We start from the raw sequence: 24,502 nt of genomic DNA, 5'->3' as shown, positions 1-24,502 counted from the left end.
GGTAGCATAATATTAAGCATTGTCCTTGTTCTCCAAACACTCAAGATAGTATCCAAGAAGGGTGCTCAAGATTCAAGTTGGGAACTCGGGATTCTGGGGGATCCAAGTTGGTGACTTGAGATGCAGGTAAGGTTCTCGAGATCCCAGTAGGTTACTTGGGATGCAAGTAGGATCCTGCTCTCCAGGAAGGTAAAACGGGGGAATAGTTGTCTTAGATGTCCTGGTTGTGACTCTACCCTAGGGCTACCAGCATGACCAGATTTGGCATTGACCTGGTGCTGGAGATACAGTTGGGGGGGGGGGGGGGGATTTGAGATGAAATCACTACATCAAAAGCACATCCAGCCATGTCCAGGAATACAAATCCAACGCGTTTTCCATGTAAGAGGTGTTGTTACTAATGTTGAGAAATCTTACATGGACCTAGCAGTCTATTGCAGTGTATCAGGGGTGTAATGTTAAAGAGTAGATAACAAGTTAAAAAGGCCCTACATTATATGACAAGGTTTTCAAACTGAACAAGATGCAAAAACCTTGTTGGTCAAGACACACGAATGAGACTGACATGAAAGATTTCTCAACACCTCTCACAACACTTCAGTATCCTCCAGAAAAAAACAAGCTCAAGAGACACAATTTTCTTTAAAATTGGAAAAGTGCACACATTTATTCAAATAGATTATGATACGTAGGAAACATAATGTGCGCTCTGTACAATTCTTGATTCAACAGGACTCAGATGCATGGAATTACAAGTATATGTAATGATTTTGAGCCGGAGAAGCGCTCATGACTTCACACATACTTCACAGTCACATACTTCTATACATGCACATTGGCATGGAATAGTTCATGGACTCTCACAACGAGACATCTGAAATTAAAATTGCTAATCTCCTAAAGGCTAAAATCTAACCGATGATGAAAATGAATATTTGACCAAATGACGCGTCGAATATGCACAGGATGATTGACATGACAATGTAACCATGGTAACTAACTATACAAATCTGTCTTATAATGCAATAGCTATACAATTAATCATAGTCTAGAAAAGTTCATCATGTTTTGTCTTATATATATTATTTACCAAGTAAGTGACATTCCTTTTCTAGATGACGTACTCTAGCCAGCTTTTATAAAATAAAAGATTATTAATAAAAACATACTCGATTTCCTCTCAAAAAAATCTTATAGAATTTGTTCTGAAAAACACAATCTTATATTATAAAGGCCCAATCTCTATATATTTATAATTTATACACTATATTCAGTCTGTGCCATCACTATAAAGTCTCCACGAACCGTGAGAGTTGGTCCTGTGGCGTTAGAGGAGCAACCTCTGGCGGTTCTGTCGGCCGCCCCAAGTCTGTGTTCATCGGACTCTGCAACTGATTCACCACCTGGCCTTGTTGGCCTTGTAGCTGAGGAAGCATCACCTGATCAGAGTTCATTTGGTCGGCAGGTACGCCACCTGCATGGGGATGTGGGGAATGCGATTGAGTAATATGATGCGGCGAAGGTTGCGAATGTCTTGGCGACGGGACAGGTTGCGGCGTTGGCTGTTGCCGTGGTGACGGTGTCGGTTGCGGTGACCGCACCGCTTGCCCAAGAGAGGTAGGTGGAGATCGTACTTGCTGCATAATATGTTGTGGTGATGGAATGGGCTGTTGACCCATCATCTGTTGTTGCGGACTAACAGGCTGCTGTCCCACCATTTGGTGTTTTAACTGCACTTGCTGCTGCCGAACCTGGATCATCTGCTGTTGCTGCTGAAACTGGAGTTGGCCGTCGCCTTGGAAAGATTGCTGGGGGAAGTTGAGCTGGTTTCGTTGTGGCTGTGAATAGGGTGGAGCTTGAGGTTGCTGGAACTGCGATGCCTGCTGTCCTTGCTGCTGCTGCTGCTGCTGCTGCTGCTGCTGCTGCTGCTGCTGTTGTCTCTGTTGCAGCACCTGTTGGATGCGCTGTTGCCATTGTTGTTGTTGTTGCTGTTGTTGCAGCTGTTGTTGTGGTGGCAGTTGTTGAGGTGCAGCAAGCTGTTGCTGTAATTGCTGTTGTTGCAACTGTTGGCCCGGGATCTGCATGGGTTGTTGTCCTTGCATCGGAGGTCCAGCCTGAGACTGCATGGATGGTTGTCCCTGCATGGGAGCAGCACCAGCCTGCGTTCCCTGCATCTGCTGCTGCTTCTGCATCTGCTGCTGATGTTGTGTTCGGTACCGGATGATCGCCGCCATCAGCTGAGGGTTCGACTTGATGAAGTTGAGAGCTTGTTGCTGCTGCTGTGGAGACGTTGGCGATTTAAGATTCTGCAGCAGTTGTTGGAATGATGCTTGATGCTGTGCAGGACGCTGTGGGGGGTTCATGCCAGGATTCACGTTCATATTCTGCTGTGGTGGTTGTTGCAGCATACCCTGGTTGGGACCAATCTGGCGCTGTGGCTGGGGTGGTTGAGATGGCACCTGTTGAGGCATGGGTTTCGCCTGAATGCCTGGCTGGTTAGATGGAAACATATCATTCCTTGACATCTCCTGCCACCGTTGTAAAGACGGTAACACTCCTCCCCCTCCTCCTCCTCCTCCAACGCGATTTGGGTTCGGTAACTGCATTTGATTAATCGGGTTGGGAGTGGGCACCTGAATCTGCTGTGGTGGTGGAGGCATGGTTGCCTGAGCCTGCGGTTTACTATATGATGCTTGTCTTTGAGCTGCCATTTGAGCTTGCTGTGCTGCCTGTAATGCACCTTGAGGTGGCGTTGGCTTTTTGCCGACAAACTGCGGCTGTGGTTTACTAGCAGCAGGAGGTTGAGGCGGTTGAACAGGTGGCACAGAGTTTTGCACAGGTGTAGGCGTTGACGCCCCAGAGTTCGGCACGCTTGCCCCTCTTTGCTGCATAGCAGCCATACGTCTGCGGAGCATTTGCGCTTGCTGCAACCGCTGCTGAAGCTGTTGCTGGCGTAGTTTATGTTTGATGTTAAGACAGAATGGCACAGGACACTTTGTCTCTTGGCAATGTTTGGCGTGGTAACAGCACAGTGCGATCAACTGCTTACAAATCGGGCAGCCACCGTTCGTTTTCCGTTTACAACTCTTTGTATGAGCAACGACGCGTTTCATCTTTTGACAGCTCGGCAGACGACAGTTAGCATCCCGACATTGGCAGGCGTGCACGAGTGATTGGATGCACCGTTGAATAGATAATCGTCGAGATTCCTGTGGGTTTTGCTGTTTATCCTCGGAGACGGAGCCGTCGTCCAAGTCGAAGCCGAGTCGTTCCATCTTGTGGTGATGTGACTCCTTCTCGTAACAAGGTACGCAGAGATCAAAGTCCTGGAAAGACATGGAGAGCAAATGTAAGAAACTGTGGCATAATCAACTCAAGAATATCAGGGCTACTTTTTGTCGAAAACAGAACACCTCACTGATAATAAGAGATGACCAATTCGACCCAAATATCGGCAAGTTTACTGCACTGTCACTAAAGACTGGAGTTCCACCACACAGGGTAATTGAGTGATGTCCACTTCTCCCCGTCTGCAGACCTCCACACACCAACAGCTCTTGGACAAGAATCCCATTGGAGCGTTTTCACACTGATCTAAACCTTGAAGTTATACTTACTTCACAAACAGTACAGTGGTATCGTGTCTCAACATGGGCTTTGCAGCTGTTGCATGTGTAGACAAAGTCACCCCGGCCTTGGTTGTGCAGTTCATAAAGCAGTGCCATCGTAGAGAACATGGCACGTCGTAACGATGAGAACTCATAGTGTTTATCACGGGCGATAGTGAGGAAGGCGTCGCGGCCGTCCATCAGCTCACAGCTGACATACGGATCTGGATCCTGGATTGCTGGGATATTGGCAGCGGTCTGAGCAGAATGAAGACGGATCACAAAGAACACCTGGAAGGAGAGAGAATGTGGTCAGGCTCAATGCATTTTAACCTTTACACCCCAATTTTCTGCAATGGACTCTTCTAATGCATCAACCTGAAGGGTCTAAACTGGGAAATTGGGGTCTAAAGGTCCAAGTTCATATACAAAGCAATTGAGATGCCCTTAAGCTTTACACCCAAAGTTTTAGGAATGGACTCTTCTAATGTCTCAACCGGAAGAGTCTAACCAGTGAAATGGGGGTTAAAAGGTCCAAGTTCGCACAAAGGACTAAAGATTACACAAAGCAATTGAAAGTTCTTAACTGTAGGCTCACTCACTGCACGCAGTAATTTTTCAGCCTGTTGACCTATTGGCACATCCAAGTTTAATTTTCAATGACTGTGCCGTCACTGGAACCACGGACTGAATATTTATAAGCAAACTCTTTCTCACCTCCTTGTGTTTTTCCATGGTCATGTATAACTTGGTCAACAGATCATTCCCGCCAGGTGGAAAGTTGGGCTTTTTACTATTTTTCTTCTGGTTGCTGTTCTTTTTATTGGACTTTTTATTGCGACCACTTTTCTGGCCCTTCTTTTTGCCTTTGACACCCTGAAAACAAAGAAAGTCACGTCATATCAGATACCTATTTGAAGTCAAGATCCGATGTAGATTTTCTATGGAGAAACCTACATCAATTGCCACATCAAGGTCGAAAGTTATAACATTGAGGTGCTAACTGTACTGAACCTTTACATCAGCCTCACTCATATAAGCCTGAGCACTGGCAAAATAGAAGCATAATCAGATTTTAACAACTCCTGTAAGATCTTATCCATTGAGGACCTTGATACAAAGATTGACAATAGGGGTTCCACAAGTTTGATATCATCCACTTACATCAGGGCCTTCTTCCACGTCAGCCACCTCCATACTGTCCTCAGCCACAGCAGCAGCAGCAGCAGCCTCTGCCTCCTCCCGTTTGCGTTTCTCTTCCTCCTCTTGTTCGAGCTCTTTGATGCTCTCCTCGAGCACGTTTGGCCAGAAGTCACCCTCGAAGTACGGCAGCTCGGCGGGACTTGTCAGGTTGTTATCGATGGCATCTTTTAAGATGTCCTGTTGAGCACAAGAGAAGAGGAAGAAATTAGCATAATATTTAAGCACTTCGAAAGGCCCTCCTGGTACATCCGATTTGGTGACATTGCCCGATTAAGTGACCTGACTGAAACCGAATAAGTGACACAAAATCAACCAATAAAGTGATCAGATTTTGTTGGGTTTTTTTTTGTTTTTAGGGATAGGAAGGAAAAAGTTTCAATAGACCACTTTCTTCATTTTTTTCTCAAATCGTTTTGTCAGGTTTGGCAGACGACTCTGTGCAAGATTTATCATGGCATCTCCCCGGAGAGCCTGCCAGACCATCTTACCTTGTAATCAATGACGACCCGCTCTATTATGGCTTTGTCCAACATTTTCTTGTACCAGTCCTGCAACCGTTTGGGCTTAGGAATTTTCTGTTCCGGTGGATGGCAGTGAAATATGTAGTCGTCACCTTCACTTGGAGGACAGGCCCAGATATGTGCCATAGTATAACTGGAAACGAGACAGACAAATACATGAAATAATACTGCAAAACCTTCAAGAGCTTACTACTACATTTGCTATTGAACCTAAATCTAACCTTGTCAAGGGAAAATGCTTTTTAATGATGTCGTGATTGTGTACTAATGTCCAAAGTGGAATGAAATCAAGTTAGCATCGATTGATAATTGATACATTTTGTAATTGATGATCAATGTCACGTAATTTACCCTTTTTTGCACTAACATTGCCCTTCTTTTTACCAGAAAGTAACCAAATGCGATAGATTTCAAGCAGCAAGGATAGAGCAACAACCAAATGTAAACTACTCACCCTAGCTGTTTGGCATACTCAAGGTAACCTATAAGGATTTCATGATATACAGCTGTTCTAAAATGCCTTGGCTGGAAGAAGTGGACGCTGTCCAAATATGATATATACACACGCCTGCAAAGGAAATGGGATTCGAATTAGAACACTGGAAACACTGGAAAACATAAAAGTTCAGCCTTTCAATTTCAAGGATATGGACTTGTTTAACTCTTTACATACGCTAGACCTGCGTGCGTCATAGCGTCAAAGTCCTGAATACACAGCGTCATTATTCTGATATAGTTTCCCGGGAGCGCGTCACTGACGCGGCCGTATTTCAGGTAGTGTTTACATAAGTGATATTATCTCCGTTGCTGTTCATAGTACAGGACTAAAATTTTGGGGAGTAACTAAGAATTAAATTCCGCATAAACTCATGTAATTTATTTTGAATTCTAACGAAAAGTAACCGAGAACAAGGCCTGCAAACTTGGAGAGAAAAAAATTTCTACAAATCGCCGTAAACACAAAATGTTTATAATAAAAATCTAAGTCCCAGTCACTATCATCACTTCCTACCGAAACATTGATATCTGAATCTGCAAAACCTTCAAATTCTGATCCGGAGCTCGAATCAAATAAATCTATCAAAAATAAACCCAGCTGGTCCCGAACAATGCGGCACGTCAATCAAAAAAAAGATTAAAGAAACGTTTAAAAATGGCCAACGAGGTCAACTTCCTGGGGAATCCCGCCAATACATCGTTATTATTCATGCCTCATGAATACTAAATTAGAACGGAGTGACCTGAATAGAAAATAGAAGCTTATCTCTTATTGGCCATTCAAATAGGGTCACCATGGAGCCAGCCAATAAGAAATTACGATACATTAAAGTTGGAGTAGCTTGTAGTCGGCTTGCCGGAGTTTCGCACTGTTTGAATGGAGCCGAGTAATGGCGGCTCCTGGGAGAACAGCGTAAGTTCTTTGCGCCGACCAGCGGCGGCTAGCGTATGTAAAGAGTTAAGAAAATATCTTTGTTGTACCAAAATTTCATCTACCACATAACAAATACTGCCACCAAAAACAGCCAATTAACAGCTTCCAAGAAACGTGGTAGACTTTTTGGGGTCAGCACTCAATGCTTCAAATACCTCCTGATATCAATGTCGTTGTGACGTTCCACACTTCATCAAATATCTGACCACTGTTACTTCTGTCATAAGTCTGGCCCATATTTCAGAGGAATTATCAACTTGTTCATCTACTTACTTTGTATTTGGATGTTTCACATATGATCCATATTCTTGTACATGCATACCAAAGAAACAAACATCCACACCGTTGATCTCTTCGAAGGCAAACATGGCTTTCGACCGGTACGGAAATGAAGCACACATCTCGTTCGTGTCCACATACCTGCAAAGGAATTGTTTCAGCATAAGACGGCATTCGAAGACGCATGTGGTGTAGGCTGCGTTTTAGTCAAATTGAAACACACATACGAGATGGCTTTGAATACAAACTATTTTCCCCCTCAAATGATAAAGAGATTGGGTTTATTTCTTGCTTAAGGAGACAGAAATCAAAGAGGGGTTGTCCTTTTGAGACGGAGAGTCAAACTCAATATCACCCTGAGTATGATCCTGACAATCTACCCATTCCACTGATTGAACTCGACAGAATTTCGTCTCGAGGAACCATCCTTTGATTAGCATAATTTGATGGGGAATTTCAAAACAAAACGATCAAAGGCCGCAAGACATCTTCTCCAAAATGCACAATCGCATGTAACTTACCGCGCCTTCATGCCCGACTTCACCTCGACGTCTTTGTCCGTACACGATAACACGCGTATCGTGACATCTCCAGCACCACTGTCTTTCTTCTTCAAGAATGAATTCACCCTATTTTCTAAGTATGTACCCAACTTCGTCGACGGAAGTCCTGAAATCAGTAAGAGGTCAAGAGTAAAAGCTGTAAAACTAACAAAAGATATTTCCACATCAATCTGAATTGGGCCATCTGAGGAAGTGAGTTAGTTTTTTCTGTGTCGGATTTTATTATTTTCGACGAATCAACATTTATTCTTTATATTGTGATATGAACCGTAATGCAAGACAGGAAAACGAGATATCCGGCCGGACCAAAGCCAAAGGCTTGGTCACTGAAAATGTAATACGTCTCAGTGATAAAGTTCAAGGAAACGAGCATCATCATAGCAGATTAAGTCCGAACAGGATCTAGTGAGATTTCACCTAGCACTTACGTTTTGCACCATATTTATTTTCCTTCCTCTTCAGTCCCTTTGCCTTGAGACAATTATCACATGTGAAGCTGAAACACAAAATATCAAACATTTCAAATATTTCATTCCCAGTTGACGTCACTGCTAACAAAAGTGGTTCTCCTCCGACAAATAACAGAAGCTTTGACCGCGATACCAGTATAAACATTTCCGTTTCAAGGACTACGGAAGACATCAAATGAATCTAACGCTTACTTGGGGTGGCTAATATAGCCATCAAAGTGGAAGACATTATTTTTATTTTGACAATTTTACTCACCCTTGCGGCCAAATCGGCTCAAAGTGTAAAGCACAGATTTGATGCAGCTTCCTACCACACTCCAAACATTCAACGAACCTAGAGAACGGGAAAGAAAAGAGAAGATGCAGGACGTAATCTTTGGAAGTTACCAACAATTGCCTATTCCCAGACGAACGACCTGTGCGACCGGTGGAGTGGGCAAACTTCACAGAGTCATGGCGTCAGTCTCAGTTGGCTTCCACATCACAGCCGACTTCATGGCAGAAGCATCAAATGCAGCTCTTCTGTTCCGCCAAAATGTACTGTGAACGAGCGTGACACCAGCAGACAGTGCTATACAGACAAGAAGTAACGTCCAATGGCCAGATTCTTTGTTATCTAGGTTGGACATGCAGTCCTTTTCATGCTGTTGGTGTATAGCTGGTGTGTACACACCCGCCCGAGTGAATCGACTCAGCATAAAACAGAATATGATGTCATTGATGAATGGACTTTTCTTCTAGCACTGTATAGCACAGTACACCTGTGTAACAGAGCTCTGCCAACAGGGACGTTGATCTGGAGAGGTGAACTGGATCTTCAAATCAGGTTCAAAGAATCGTTCATTTCAAAACAGCGTAAAAGCGGCATTATGGTCAATCTTCCTCAACCTCCAGGCTGTGGCCTATTATTTTCATGTGTTTGATATTGTTATCAGGCTTCACATAAATACTTCATCGAGCTTACTTAATATTCTAACAGCCCAATTATATTCTGGTTGGTTATATTGAAGGTGCGTATAGAACCAGGTTGAGGACTGGTGAAAGATGGCCAGGACAATGTAGTTGAAAGACAAATGTTGTTAGTCACAGTCACACTTAGTTAGAATATCTCGAGGGAGACTACATTTCTGTCTCGACCACATTAGAGTGCGCTTGTGGTCAAGCTCAAACTAGGCATGCGGACCACGGACATTACTATGAGAACTATGAAGCTAACACGGTAGGAATGAAGTGCAGAATCAATGTGGCGGCAAAATATCACACACTGTGTCGATGGAAACGGACAATTACTGCCTGACGAAGTGAACAACTAGTTAGGAAAACAGCCCAAGAATGACCAAGGCAAATTTTTGATTTCCAACTCTCCACTTTCAATACTTTTCTCTTATATTCTTAACTGGCACATTTTCAAAAAGATTTCTTTCCTGAAATATCAAACACCTCCCCATCTTAGTGAGAACCGAAACGAAATTCGTTGGCTGGGGAAGTCTTTCCAAAACGACTACCATCAATTGTCCCGAGCAAGAAAAGAAGAATTTTTGAAGAAAATTTCAAACTTACGGTTCATAGTCTAATTGATCATTCTTCTCCCTAGTAAACTGAGCTTTCTTGATTTTACTAGAAGAAAAAACCAAGCACAAAGGGTGGATTGAAAATACGGAAAAAATGCTAAGTCTACAAGATCACTGACTGAAATTGCAAAGAGCTAGTACGAACAGTGAACTTGTCGCAACCAGTGCTAACCCAAAATCTTGAAACGGCAGTGGACTGAAAAACACAGAAGAAACAAGACATCACCACAAACAGGATGGGTGTCGTGAAACAGAAAATTGTATCGACTTTAGTCACAGTTTCATCCCAATTTCTTACATTCTCAATGCAAATTTTCAAAGACTTCCAAAAAATTGGCTCCATTTTTAGAAGTACAACATTTCTTTTCAAGTTAAGACAGGGTTAGCACTCGGTAGCGTAGCAAGCTACAGTAACATGGGCAGACGTGTTCAAAGTTGCAGCAGTCTATTCAAGCTTTGGTGAAATCGAGACAGAATTTCGCAGAATATCAGAAAAGGTTTTGACAAACTCCACAGAGAGATAGTGGTTCCGATTGAGGTCAATTTGTTTTTCTTGAAAGATTTCATAAATGTTTATCAAAGTTTAGGTATGGTATACACAGCCTGGTGAAGACCGTTTAAAATTGAGAAAGGTGTAAGTTTAGAACTTAGCAGCAGAGAAAATTGATCAGTGCAGAGAGATCAACGACAAAGTACAATCTAATAATACGAATCTGCTAAAAATTGAAACAGACATTCATGCGAAGTTGGCGCAAACACGAAAGACAGAGAAGACTTTTTGTGTACGATTTCAAGCAAGCTACTGCCAAGACTGCTACAGGCTTATGAACGTGGTCTGTTCATGCTGAACCATTGTGGTAGCCCGACAGCTGCCAAACCGCATGACTGCGCAGTGCCAACTTACGGTTCTGCCTCAAGGTGATCATTTCGCGCTTTGACGAATTGATCTTTCTTTATTCGACTGGAAAGAAATGGTAAACAATGACTTGAGTCGGCGTCAATGAATTAGCCTCAACATTTGTCATCTTCATCAACATTGCACACTAAAATGCCCCCCTCCCCCCTCGAGTTCCAATACCTACTTGCTTGACTATATCCCAAATGTTTTCCAATCTCAAATCAAATAGAGCAACATAAAAGTTACTTCAGAGACAACCTTCAGCCTTTTCAAATTTTCAAATACTCATTAACGACAGTCGAATTCTGTCATATATATTTCCCATTTCTGTTTTTTTTCAGATTTCTTCATCGTTTACTGTTCATCAAGTCTTTACGAGAAAACAATGTCCACAAATTGTGCGATTATGACAATATTCAAGATCCATGAGATCTCCATTTCCTGCGGTACAAGTTGAAGATGAAAATATTTAAGCCAACATAATTGAACACTAACATTATGGTTGATCCACATCAGCTGAAACTCGAAAAAGATTCGAATTTAGATTTTTAAATGTGAAATGAAAGTTTCCAAGCACTGACTCCAACATCCAACACAAGAGCGCACATCCTCAACCCCCCCTTCTGCTCACAATTTACCCTACTGCAAAGTATTTCCTACTCAGCTCCATGCCATGTGTAATGATACCCAAGCAATTCCTCAATCGGGTAAATGTTCTTGGTGAAATCAGAATACCAATGCAAGTTGCTAACTCATCGTGTTTTAAATACTGACTATTTCCCCAAACGACATGGAATCTCTTTCATTTCATGATAATGGATCAACGAGGTATATCTCACAACAGACAATAGTCAGGAAAAGCAACTGCCCGACTCCAAGTGTGTGTACGAGGAGATTGCATTTTTGCATTCTACATCAACTTCACAGGGGTTTCGGGCAAGTGCTAATCCTGTCTATTATTCATATCCAACAGCACAATAAATACAGCTCAATCTTGAATGGAAAGTACACTGTCAGCAGGAAGTGCAAAATATGATACTTATAGCATGAGACAAAAGTTTATTATTGCCAACTGCTTTGGAATGTGAAATATAAACCATGCAAACTTGAGCTGAATCCACTGTCCTGAGGATGGACAAAAATATATTCTTAATGACTTAATAAGACCACATTTTCAGGTCTCGATAACTGTTGCCAATCATTTGAATTCTCAGCACTGACTGCATCGATTCCTTGCTTAGCAGCATCATTATCATAAACGCCGGACTTTTATGGGGTGTTCAAGGTCCTCGCCATCCCGACTATCACTATTCACTTGGCACGGATAACTGCCCATCAACTGACTAACAACAGACCCCATACTGGCAACATTTTCATATCACCAGTCTCATGTGATTACTTCTGCAACTTAGGTTCCTGCTTAACCCACAAATGTTACCAACACGAAAACGAGGTCAGGGCTAGTCAAGTTTCGTTAACAAAAATAGTGTTAACGGCAACAGAGAAACTAGGCCAAATTAGTTAGCGCTGTCACAACAGCTTGTGATAGATTTTCCCACCTGACAAAAAAATCGATAAAAGATGGTATACTCACGTCACAGGTTGCGTTGGGTCATCGGACAGCTCCACCTCGTCCCCATGGATGTCGTTGAAGCACTTCTCACAGTAGACGTACCTGTCAGCGAGAAGACCGTGGCCCCTTGAACTGTTTGTTGTCATTGTTGTTGTTGATATGACGATGACGAGCAGACGACACACACATCACACCGATAATGAAAGGGGAGAAACGAAAGCAAAAGCGAAAGCATTAGCAGGTGTGAAACGAAAGATGTTAAGACTCATGCACGATGTCTGCAACCTCCTCCAGAATAGGGTACTGGCATCCCAATAGGGGGCGCTGGTTTTCACTAAATGATTATAAAAACTCAAATTGACATCATGTCTATGACACCACAATGCATTAATTCAGTGACGGTCAGCGGTAGCCTTTGTTGCACTGGAACCTTCAGTCTCCTCGATCCATTTTTCTTCATAGAAAAAATTAAAACAGACGATACGAGTAAATGTCTTCTCCAATATTATCCATTGGCTTTGCGATTGTAATTTAACCGACCTCAAAGTTTGTGGAACGTGTGAAACCCGCTGCCATGATCTCTAGGGAGGAGGTCGCAGCACCACTAAGGAGGGAAACTAAACACCTAAGAAAAATAGTGTCGCTTCCAAATAAAATGGCCGGAGAGAGATGAATTTGCAGGAAGTGTACAGTAAAATGATCCACAAGAAAACGACAAGGAAATATCATACGAGAATGTAACACCACCTAGCTCAAACGTAACGCGAGCGAAAAGTGAAAAGGGTATGGCCGATGTTTTAAAAGGTGCCTCTAACAAAAGCTTATAATCATCTCTAGAGGCTACAGATGAAGAAATTGGCTGCATATTTTAGACCTCTACAGTTAACAGAATATATTTTTTGATTTATAAGCTAGAAAATAATATCATGGGAGTTGCAAAATTAAACAAGAATTCTTAGATGAACTAAGGGTTCTGGTCAGTACTCAAATAGTCAAAGTTACCCTTATCCCGCTAAAGGGTACATCAGGGTCTACATGTGACAAGCTATTATAGCGGTCGAACTTGTGCAAGCTCAGGAATATGAGGATGAGCCTCAAAGCAAAAGAAATTTATTTTACCAAACACATCCATATCATAATATTTCACTCCGATGTTTGATAAACTCTATTTTTTATAAAAAGGGGCTTGGAGCATCTACGATGATCACATGCACTTACATCAAACATGAAATGAAGCATGAAGGATGAATGATACAAGAACTCTCCTCTCAGACAACCCACCGCAATGACAAGTTTAATTCTAAACACGTTTTTAAATCCATCGTTTTTATAATTAGTTCCTAACAGGATCTACTCCTGAAAGATACAACTCATTTCAAAACTGAAGATGTGAAAAGACCAGATTTCGGAAACCCGCGATTTAATTATCCCCGTTTTTCGTTTTTCTTTTACTCTGCTGGCGGACCAGATACTGGTATGAATGAATAGATATCAAGAAGTCATTATCATCATCATTATTATTATCATTACTATAAGTAGCTAGATGAACTCACCTGTTCTGATAAGTGTAGTACATTGCATCTCTCGGTATCGTACACAACTGTTTGCCATAACAACAGAGAACCTGGGGGTGGAACACGTACTTCCTCCCGCAGCAGTAGCCTAATGATTGCATCACACTGTCTATTTCACCCTCAAACACCTCGGCAAGCTGAAATTGAATAGCAGTGCGTTGACTAGACTATCATACTTAGGTGCAAACGAAAGATTTGATTTCAATAAGAACAAAACTCAGCAAAATTTCAAACCTTGCAATTAAACACAATTCTGAAATTCAACTTCTGGTGACAACATTTATGTTTTAACTTGCACAAAATGATCTCGTCCGAGCGTCAAAGTAAATATTCAATCACTTCCAGACAGCAGAATTTCAAAAGTTCTATTTACATTCACTTTTTGATTTATAGTCTGGGTGTTCTGCATTCACTCTTCACTCATACAGTCCATAACTGCAAGTCCTATTACGGCATAAGGGCCTAGTGGCAGTGACTTCAGAGATGGGCTGTACCCCCACGGCGACAACATACCTTTGTACAATACTTGTAAACTCGAGACGTTTTTCTATTATATAACCAAGCGTTGTCGAACATGAGCCACACATCATCCACATACTCCCAGGGATCTTTGTAATGTCCCGTGTCCAGTTTGCGTTTGATTGAAGCCAAGTCCATCGGTTTCTTGACTATTTCAAAGTAATCCTGAAAAGAAGAATTTGGTGTCTTTTTTACCTTCTGAAACGGGAAAAGGGGAACCCTTTTGACTGCCAGTTGCCGAGGGATGAGTTAAGTTTACAACACCGAAAAGAACAATAAATATATTTTACTTCAGTTTTAAGATCCAGGAACTGGAGCCCTGAATTCAGGAATCATGACCGAATGTTAACTTTTTGTTCATCATTTTAATGTTCATCATTTTGTTCATCATTTTTTGAAATAAATATTGAATTTTAATTGATTTTGAAGAGCATCTGAATTTTAACAATAATACACTTTTGCCCAAAATTAATTTCTCTCATCCACATTGAACTTTACTTTTTCGACATTGGCAGAGCTTTCAGTCAAAAAGGTATCATACAGGGGTACATCTAAATGAAAAATGGCATAGTTAGTGAACAATCAAGGACTGTAGCACCACGTAACCACCATCAAGCTGACCCAAAGCAACCCTTAGCAAAGCAAGTAATGAGAAATTCTGCTTGTAGTTTTAAGTTGATTTTTCATCTTGAGTTCTGACCACAAGGCAGCAGTGGCCAAGAACATCATACAAGAACAAAGATAAAGTTGATATTATATTTTTCATCAAAGCAACTGCACCTAAAGCTAAGTGATTGGAGCATTCAGCAATCTGACATCGCCAGTGTTCCTTCTGAGTTTGATAAGAGCTTTTACTTGGAATAGTACTCACTGGAATTTGTAACAATAGAGGATCGACCGGCTGTCGGAAGGGTAGAGACTCTGGGTCTTGTTTATACAGCTTCTCAAGTGTTGGCATGAGAGCTTGCCGTAGTTCATCAGGCTTGAAAACTGGAAACAGAAAGCAAATAAGTTAACAAAATGCCACCAAACGGGCAAGACAGAAACATTCTTCATTATAAAGTAGTAAAGGTCCCTTAGTTGTCAGAGCCAAGGCACAAGACAACACATTAGGTTGCTACCACGAAGAAACTGGAGTACAGGGTGGCTCAGAAATCAATCAGAACTGTACATGGTCTGCTGTCCAAGCCTGAATTCCTAAAGCTATCTAATAATCACAGACATGGTTTCAAAAGAGAAATAACTGATGGAATTGTCAAAGATTTCCCAAAATTGTGAAAAAAACTCAATTCACATTAGAATGATTGAGAGATGTAATACATTGACTTACTTTTCTTCTGTCTCGGGGCATCCTTCTCAAGTTTGGGAGTCAAGGCACCGTTTGAAGGGAGTTTCATATCACCACTTCCATTTTCACCTTTCCCAGTACTCGTCGTCGACTGAGGAGACAAAGACTCCTCCTTCACAGAAGACGTGTCCATTTCTTGTTTGATCTCTTTCTTTTCCGACGACACCGACGTCGGCTCTGATTTCCCTGAACCTTTCCCACCAGAAGACAAAGGCGTCAGCCGAGGTTCGGTTTTTATTTCATGCTTGATATCTTTCATATCCTTCATGTCTTTGCCAGCAATATCCATCGATGAATGTTGCGACGTTGGCGTGACAGATGCCGGAGGCTGCGACATCTCATGCTGTTGGTTTGGCTGCGGCGTTAACTGTTGCATCCCACCAGGCGATTTCTGGTTGGGAAGATGTTTGCCTCCCGACTGTTGCTGTGATTGGTTCGATTGTGGCATTTGTTTTTGTGGTGTAGGTGGCTGTTGTGGTGTCAGAGGGCCACCTTTTTGCGACACCGGCGTGGCTCCCTTTTGAGGCAGGTGCTGCGATTGTTGTTGCTCCATCCGTTTCAAAGCCTCCTGGAATTGTTGCTGTGACTCTTTCAATGCAGCACTTTGACTTGTTGGGTTTGGATTTGGTGGAACAAGACCAGCCAGGTTTGGCGGTGAAGCAGTCCGAGGGCCAACAGAATTAGGTCCTGATAATGATGGCCGTTGCAACGGAGCACTTAGGGGAGTCGATGGTATGAGAGCGTATGGATCGCTTGGCGCTGTCAGATTTGGCGTGGGTAACCGGGGGTTTGGCGATGGCAGTAACGGTAATGGTCCATCTGAAGAGAAAATAAGTCGTTAAATCTAAGAAGCCTCCAGAAAATCCAGAATTCGTGATTGATCCGGACAACCATCTCAATCAAGGCAAATCTTTAAGATATGCAGTCATTAGCTTGAAATATGAATATCAGAGATTGGATATGTCCCACTCATGAAAAAGAATTTGAAGATCATCTTTTAATTTCACTGTAATACAGAGATTACTGTGTCTACAATAAAAGACAGTGTAGTTCAGATTTGAACTCTAACCACAAAACTTACTTGAAGAGATAGGCCGCACAGGTTGGCCACCCGGACCAGGAAGACCCCCTGTCCCTCCTTTTTGTTGTTCCTTGAGTCGATTCATCCGTTTCTCTTCAAGCTCCTTTTGAATTTTGTAAATTTTTTCCGCCAGCAGGTGATAATACTCCTCCTGTAATTGAAGATTTAAACGGTTGAATATAAACGTTAGCAAGCTAGGACAGGGAGACGTCAGACTGAACTGTGTTTCACAAGGTAAACTACTTGAGGACAGGACACCCTCTCTAGTGGTGACAATAGGTTGTTTCTGTACAATTTGATCTCTGTAATCAGGACACCTCTCTGAAAAGAACCACGTCAGTCAGTCCTTAAGGTGTCCTTGACAGAGAGGTACTTCCGAGAGTGCCCTCAGTAATATCGCCTTCTGCACAACACTACTCAACAACTTGTCCTGGGACGCCATTTCTTATTCATGTCAATCGTAAAACTACTGTACTAGTAGACCGACTTACCCTACTATTTGCAGTATTATACATGTCCCCTTCCACCTTACGAGCGTACGCGACTAGATTATTCATTCTCTTGTCCTTAAATGCTGTGCGATCAGGAGTAGGAAATATTGCCTGAACTCTGAAATGGAAAAATGTAAACACGCATCAGTTTGGACTCTCCCTCACCCTCACCCTCCCCCTCCCCTACCAACGTCCATCCGTCCCTCCCAAGTCCTGACGTATCTACAATCAAGGCCTGAAATGATCACCAAAATGTGTCTTTTGAAACATGAGACTTGGCCCAGAACGCTAGAGCGCTTTTGATCCACCATGACCTGATAAAGTAAGACCCTGAATCCTTCTTTCAACTTACAATTTGTGCACTAAGTGGTTCCGCAGATCCTGAGTCACATGCTGGTGCCACTCTTTCGTGCCCCGATTGGTCTGTGCAATATTCTGGCCATCAGACGGCATTATGTTACCTAAGCCTAAGTCAGCTGGCAGACGATTCCCTATATCACCAAGATTTGGAGGCAACCGGTTACCTAATCCTGACGGTGGTCTCACCTAAAAAGAGAGGTATAAGATTAGAAACAGTGAGGTGTACCAATCCCTCAACCGCGAATAGACCGAGAGTACTGGTTGGCCATCAGTAAAACATACTCCGAGGCAGGCCCAAAGCCAATCTGTTTTGTGGGGAAAGACTCTGCTGTGCTGAGTAACTAAATACCAAGGGTCAAAACTTGTCCCAGTGGCGCTGTACATTTGCCTTGAAACATTTTTCACTTGAAAATGCTGTCCTTGGAACTGCCCCAACTTGCAAAATCCCGACACAGACAGAATGTTATCATGCAGACCAGCATCACAGTATTGACACCATCCAATGCCCTTCTCAGCTGAGACAGTTAGAGCAGCACTACAGGATCAGTCTATAAATGGATCACTCCGCCTCAAAACCTTACACAGCCAGTCATCATAACTTTCATGCTGATAAGAAATTGACGCTTACATCACTGCCCCATTTTGACAACAACTAGATTCTACATACCGGCTGTATTTGCTGCACAGGACTTTGAGGCGGTAATAATTGCTGTGGATTTTGATTAGGTGGGTTCATAGGCGGTGAAATTAGTCCACTACTATTTACCTGACCTGAAAATACAACAAAGAGAAATGGATTAGTGGGATGAGGATTACTAATAATAATATACTAAACTTCTTATGCCAGATACCTATATGCTTGCAACGGTTTTTGAAAGTGGCCAGCACCCATTACAGTAACTAATAACATGGATGCAAACGCTCCTGATAATCTGCCTACAAGATGACTTCTATGATAATACACTGAATCCATTACACCTGAAGCCCGATTTATAATGGACAACTCCGAAATATTCTTATTACAGAATCTTACTGAGGAGTCCATAATCCACATTGATTTAAGAGGTCGAAAAGAGACATACCTATACCTCCTGGTGAGAGAACATTTAAAGACGCAGGGTTAACGGCAGGGCCACTATTGCCATTTCCAGCTCCTCCGACACTGACAGCGCCCGCATTGGTGCCAGCTGTGCCTCCTCCTGATGCCACGGGTAAGCCAGTCGGTGGCAAGCCTAACGCTTGATATGCTCTCTGGATATCGATGGGTGCTGGACCGGCTGGTGGCGCCTGATTACCAACTCGAGGTTGTGCAGCCTGGGGCTGCAGTCCTCCTGAAAAAAGAAGTTGCATCACTAGAGCAGTGAGCGTCGCTCACAATTACTGTCAAAGATATTTGAAATAGTACAAATAATGGTATCATATGGTTTTGTAAACATGAGTCTTAAAATCAACTTTGGCAAGGACAGCAGGACATTACATAATTGAGGACTACCACTTCCAACTCGGAAGGAAACCGCAACGGAGATCGAACTTTCCAGACCGGCATATAAACTCACCCGCAGAATTCCGCCGATCCGATGCATGCTTGAGCGGTAAACAAACCGGGCAGTCATTCCGCGTACAATTCTTCCAATGTGATATTATTTGTCGAGACGAAGCACAGTGAGCAACTGAAATAAAGATGAATCAAAATAAAATGCAGTGATCAAACAGGTAACTAGAGGCCAGTCAGCCAGGGAGCTTAGCTTGGTTCATCAATAACGAGTTGAAGGTTGTGACAGCAGGTACATCTAACATTACTAATTGCGATGGTAGATTTGACCGTCACAATCCAGTAGATGCATGGTCACAACCCAGCCGACAACCAGTAAATGCAGTCTGGACCTTAACATCAAATCCTTGGAGTTCAGGTTGAGACAAGCCAGTCCAGTAGATGTGTGGTCACAACCCACATTTAGAGACAACCAGTAAATGTAGTCTGGACCCACCAATTCCTTTGAAGTGTAGGTTGTGACAAACCAGCCTAGTCGATGCATGGTACATTCAACGACGGGATATGCTATTCAAACTAAAGAAACGTTTTATACCTGGACAGGATTTGCCTGCATTACATGTGGTCATGTGGTTGAGTACATTTTTCATTGTTCGGCAGTGTGGCAATGAGCATCTAGGGGTTTCTCCGTTGGCTTGCTCCCGTCGCTGACACTTGTGTGCATGCAGCAAGAGCACCAATTGTTGCTGTATAAGCTTCCGCTTCTCGGGATCGGCGGCAGGTTGCTGATTCAGCCCAGCCTGACCTTGCGCCTGAAAGAAATAATGGATCGATTATGATTTTGTCAACAGTCATCAAGAAAAAAGGGTTTGCAAGTTCCTAATCCCTGTCAAAAAGTAAGCTGATACTAATATTTGATTTCAACAAAAGACAGACAAGAAGACATTAACCATCAGAAGCGAATGAAAGTGGACAATTGTGAGAAGAAACCAATATCCACACTGAGCACTGTACATGTACAAATGTACCATGTACAATCTCAGCTTCTACAAAGCATATTGAGAATCCAGCACCAACTCCGAGGTCAATAAATCATGCACATTCACCGTGGCACCGGAGCAAAACAAAACATTTGACGGACTTGGTTTGTTCGTGTCATTCATGGTTTGGAGTTGTTGAAATAAGTCATTGACCGATTGTGACTAGCAATAACTGTTCAGCGCAAGTTTGTCTCGCCGAACCAGATTTCTGGCACCAAGCCAAGTAGTTGACTGGGGCTTAGCACAGTTCATGCACATGGTGATAAAAGCAGACAGGTTCAAATGTTTTGAAATCATTCACCTGTTCTGTTATCTGTAGAAAACAAATTCACAGAAAAACATGAGAAATGACAGAACAACATTGCGATCACTTGGTCAGAACAAGTTTTTTCTGAGTTGATGATGCATACCTTTCCAAACTGACAATACTCGCATTCTAATCGTTCATTTATAACAACAACACCAACACAACTCAATGATACAACGAACAAACAATATTATATTAGGATGGCCTTGTTTGCATATTTACACAGACAGTGGATGAGCTCGGCATCACATTGGCAATGCAGTTTGCAGTAAAAGCAATTTTAAAGCACACAGTGTATGGTTTCATTCAGCGTTCATAAAGTAAACCAATGCTGAGCGGCCAACTTGAACTAGAAGCCATATAACTTGATGAGGAAGCCCAAAACTGCCACAAGACACTGGCTGGGTCTCAATGTCAAATCAATTAAGGTTACAGAACGAGATGTTAACACTGCATCAGTGTATGGCACAGCAGCAATCAGGATGCCAGTGTATCAATGAAGGGATGCAACCCGGAACACCACCCAGACACCTCTGCTGAGGATGCAAGGGAAGACATGGATCAGAATTCACACAATTCTGCACAATTCCATCATCCCACCGAGCGTACACAACCTCTTTTTATGTTACCATGGCAACTCACAGAGACTAAATGGACCTAATGATAGCATTACTGAAATGCACACTCTGCCTTAGTGATTTGTGTATCCGTATGCATCAAAATTTGGATCTCACCGTTAACGGTCGACAGGAAATTTAAATGATAATCGCGCGTCTGAGAAGAGATGGTACTGTCTGTAGATCGACGGTTGAATGACCAACAGATACAGGAAAGGAAAGTTGAGGTTGCAGGCCAGTAACAATTTTCTAAGCAGTGTTCATGTGAAGTGTGATCGAGCTGGCATCAGCAAGGCCTGACACCCAGACTCTGAAACACCCAGTTTTGTTTGAATCACCTTTGTATGCTGCACTGTTGGGTTTTTTTTATTTCAAATTTTTTCAAGTTATTTGCAAAGTACATTACGTTACTCTCGAGTTCTGGAGCCCACACTCACTCGATGCACAGACGGAAACAGGTCAACGCACAATATCAATGGACACATCATGGACTACACCAATAATTGAGCCACTGACTTCATTGTGTAAGTGGCAATACAAGGAAATGGCCTACTGCAGTAGACTGACTTCAATCAAAGTTTGTTTACTATGCTGTGACCTCAGTGTTACAACTGACATTATACAAACAAATCACTCCGTTCAGTGGGAAGTATATCACCACCTGAGTACATTCAAGTAACTAAATTGAAACCTGCACCAAGATCAAGAACAACAAGCTTATGACTGGCTGCAGTGGAACTGGACATTCATGACTTCTTCATTGCAGTATTGCACAACTAATGATGACATGTTGATTCAAAATCACATGCAGAGGATATACCAGGTCATGTTCTTCAGGATGACCAAAGCATCACAAGTTCCAAGCTCCACAAAGTCAGGATATTGCAGAGATTTTATATTTGGATCTCTGTAGTCTGTACAGGGTTTTCAATCCATAAATTTCGCACACCACTAAAGGTCAATCTTTCTCCTCACAAACGCACACACACTTGTAAAAAAACTCTTGCAGATGCCCGCTTTACTGATCAGAGCCCATAATAAACTTTCTCCCCCCCCCCCCCACGTCATATACCCAGAAAACACTGACATGTCTTGTGAAGCTGCATTTCAGCAAAGAGGCTTGGCTAGCAAGCAACAATAGTGGAGGCCCCAGGGTAGTCTTTTGGTAAGGATGTTCAATAGTTCATACATGTAATATCTCGCAGATTCAGGTAGTTTGAGAGCTATGACAACGACCTACCTTAATGAGTTGTGTTTGCTGTCCCTGTCCTGCCGTCATATTCGGGGGACCCATCTGCGGTGATCCTAAAGAATTCACTAACATACTGCCTTGTGACATACCGGTCATGCCAGTGGTCGACACAGGAATTCCCACTGTTTGTCGGTTACCCACACTAGGCAATGGTCCGTTAGCTATTTGCTGCATCCCTGGTGAACTTGTATTCAATGTTTGTCCCCTACTATACACTGTCATGCCTCCCATTTGAGAACTCGTAGTGCAATTCGTACTACTTACTAAACTCCCAAGGGAAACACTATTTAAACTATTCAAGTCATTGCTTAGCGATATTGAAGTTTTGTTTGTGATATTTGAAGGTGATGAATTATTTGTCATTGTCATTGGACTTTTTACAGCGTTATTCAAACTATTCACTACCGCCGGGCTCAGTTGAGACGGCATAGTCTGTGATCCTGATAACACATGTGAATTAGCGATACTGGAAGGAGTTGATACACTGGATAACAACTGAGATAGCCCTGGATGATGGTTCTGAGTCGAGCTGTCAATCTGCGACTGTTGATGCGGATGATCAGCCGAACCATTCTGGTTTCCATCCGTGCCACCTCCTCCCATCAACTCATCTGGGAGGAGTTCCATCAGATGAAACTTCCCCAAGTCTGAAACGAGAAAAGAACAGAATTGGTCTCAACAGAAGCTCCAATGACTTTCCAACATCTCCAAGTCAGAAAAATCGAAACTTGTGAATGTCTGACTCTCTAGACTATCCTCTGATGAAGGTGATTTAATAGTATAGAACATCATCCCATAAAGTCAACATCCACAAAAGTTTTTTTAGAAATATATTTGAGATTTTTTTGTCTTGGTAGGCCGAAAAACTTGTAACAGAAAACTGGGAAGTCAGCAAAGTCCAAACTCAGCCAGTGAAGATCCAAACATAAAATGTCTTTCCTTTCACACAACTGACATGTTAGTTACTTTTGGATGAAGGAACTGACCATATTTCAACAGGTTGTGAAAGAAATCCATACCAAACAATTGCTGACAATAGAAATAGCAATACTGGCATGATTAATCAATGTTTTCATTAACCACAACTGGAATTTCCAGTGGTTTCTCCAGTTGTTTCGTTTTAGTTCATTGCATAAATTGCAAATTTGTAATTGACTGAAACTCTGCATCTCTCACATTGCCCCACCTAAATAATGAACAGCTAAAACTTGTAGACAATAAAGAAGAACAAGAAACGAGAAATTAATTCACATAGAAAACATTTGCGCCAAAGATAAATTTTCAAGTAAATGGATGACAGAAGCCCTATGTTTACAGGCTTCCATGTGCATTTACACATGTATTCACACACAAACAAGGCCCAGCCGCAGCCCCAGACCAAAATTTATTGGACGCCAAGTGCTCCAAAAACAGTCAAAAACAGTTGATAAGTCCAGGTTTTTTGGGCCTTTAGGAGACGATAACACACTTGACTTTGTCCAGCGATAGTTACCTGCATTATCCGGCGTTGTTAGGGTCGGAGAATGCCCTAATTTTTGTCTCTTAGTTGGAGGCCCGTCCACGAGTTGGTCGGCCATGTTGTGTATTGAAGATATGTCGACGGCACTTTTCGATAAATCCGCAAACATTCACACTCTTATTGAGGTAACTAGTTGATCACAATAACACCCCTTTCCCAAAGGATTCCAAACAGAACTTGTTCTTTAAATTATCGTGATAATCCAAGTAAGTAGAGAACCTGTCTGTACCCATCTTCGGAGATTTTTTGAACCAAGTGATGCTCAAAGTTTACTCCACCATTTTCGAAGCACAAAGCCGATATTCCCTCGATTGAAATATCATCCGTGTAGCTCACAGGTAGCTTCAAAAATTCCATTCAGGTGTTAGCTTAACTCGCCATAACTTCATCTAAAACCTTGAACGCCAAATCGTGATCCCGACAAACCGTTAGAAGTAGAAAAGATGGTAAAAAGTGGAAATTTTGATGGTCAAAATCGCACAAAATGGCGGCTGTTGATGAAGTTTTACGCTTGTCACAGAAAACAACGAAGATTCCCGAACTAGGAAAACTAGTCACGGAAACTAATTATTCATAAAAATGACGCCCACGTGACCAAATCCAACATTTCAATTGGCTGTTGGATTGTTCGGATTAAATTTGCTAAATTCCGGAAAATTCCGAGAAGTGACGAAACTTGCAACATGGAATCTTGGGTATAATTAAATACCCAAGTGACCTTGTACATTCACCATGCAGTATGCATTCGGCTGTGGGGAGTCGGCGAGTCGGGTTGTTTCACATT

General features: G+C 42.4%; 1 protein-coding gene across 4 annotated transcripts; it reads right to left on the bottom strand.

The window, feature by feature from the left end:
- Positions 1 to 636: 636 nt before the first annotated feature.
- LOC135493179 (CREB-binding protein-like) lies at positions 637 to 24,229 on the bottom strand. 4 transcript variants are annotated; one of them, XM_064780222.1, is made up of 25 exons: positions 23,692 to 24,229; positions 22,188 to 22,846; positions 19,579 to 19,795; positions 19,048 to 19,161; positions 18,574 to 18,843; positions 18,159 to 18,262; positions 17,484 to 17,677; positions 17,132 to 17,249; positions 16,641 to 16,791; positions 15,542 to 16,378; positions 15,083 to 15,201; positions 14,206 to 14,376; positions 13,672 to 13,829; positions 12,140 to 12,250; positions 10,552 to 10,608; positions 8,333 to 8,410; positions 8,035 to 8,102; positions 7,565 to 7,712; positions 7,038 to 7,184; positions 5,787 to 5,900; positions 5,300 to 5,465; positions 4,773 to 4,988; positions 4,326 to 4,484; positions 3,618 to 3,899; positions 637 to 3,326 (listed from the first exon to the last, which is right to left on the bottom strand). In XM_064780222.1, exons 1-25 carry the CDS (start codon positions 23,825 to 23,827, stop codon positions 1,287 to 1,289), a joined length of 6,834 nt encoding a protein of 2,277 aa, XP_064636292.1. In that variant the 5' UTR covers positions 23,828 to 24,229; the 3' UTR covers positions 637 to 1,286. The 4 variants fall into 4 exon arrangements, with proteins under 4 accessions (XP_064636292.1, XP_064636291.1, XP_064636294.1 ...); XM_064780221.1 differs by lacking the exon at positions 10,552 to 10,608 and adding an exon at positions 9,637 to 9,693; XM_064780224.1 differs by having other exon boundaries at positions 12,140 to 12,220.
- Between the last annotated feature and the right edge of the window lie 273 nt (positions 24,230 to 24,502).

Source organism: Lineus longissimus, chromosome 9 (assembly GCF_910592395.1).
Source record: "Lineus longissimus chromosome 9, tnLinLong1.2, whole genome shotgun sequence".
Classification (NCBI taxonomy): domain Eukaryota; kingdom Metazoa; phylum Nemertea; class Pilidiophora; order Heteronemertea; family Lineidae; genus Lineus; species Lineus longissimus.
This window is presented reverse-complemented; position numbering and strand designations above follow the sequence as displayed.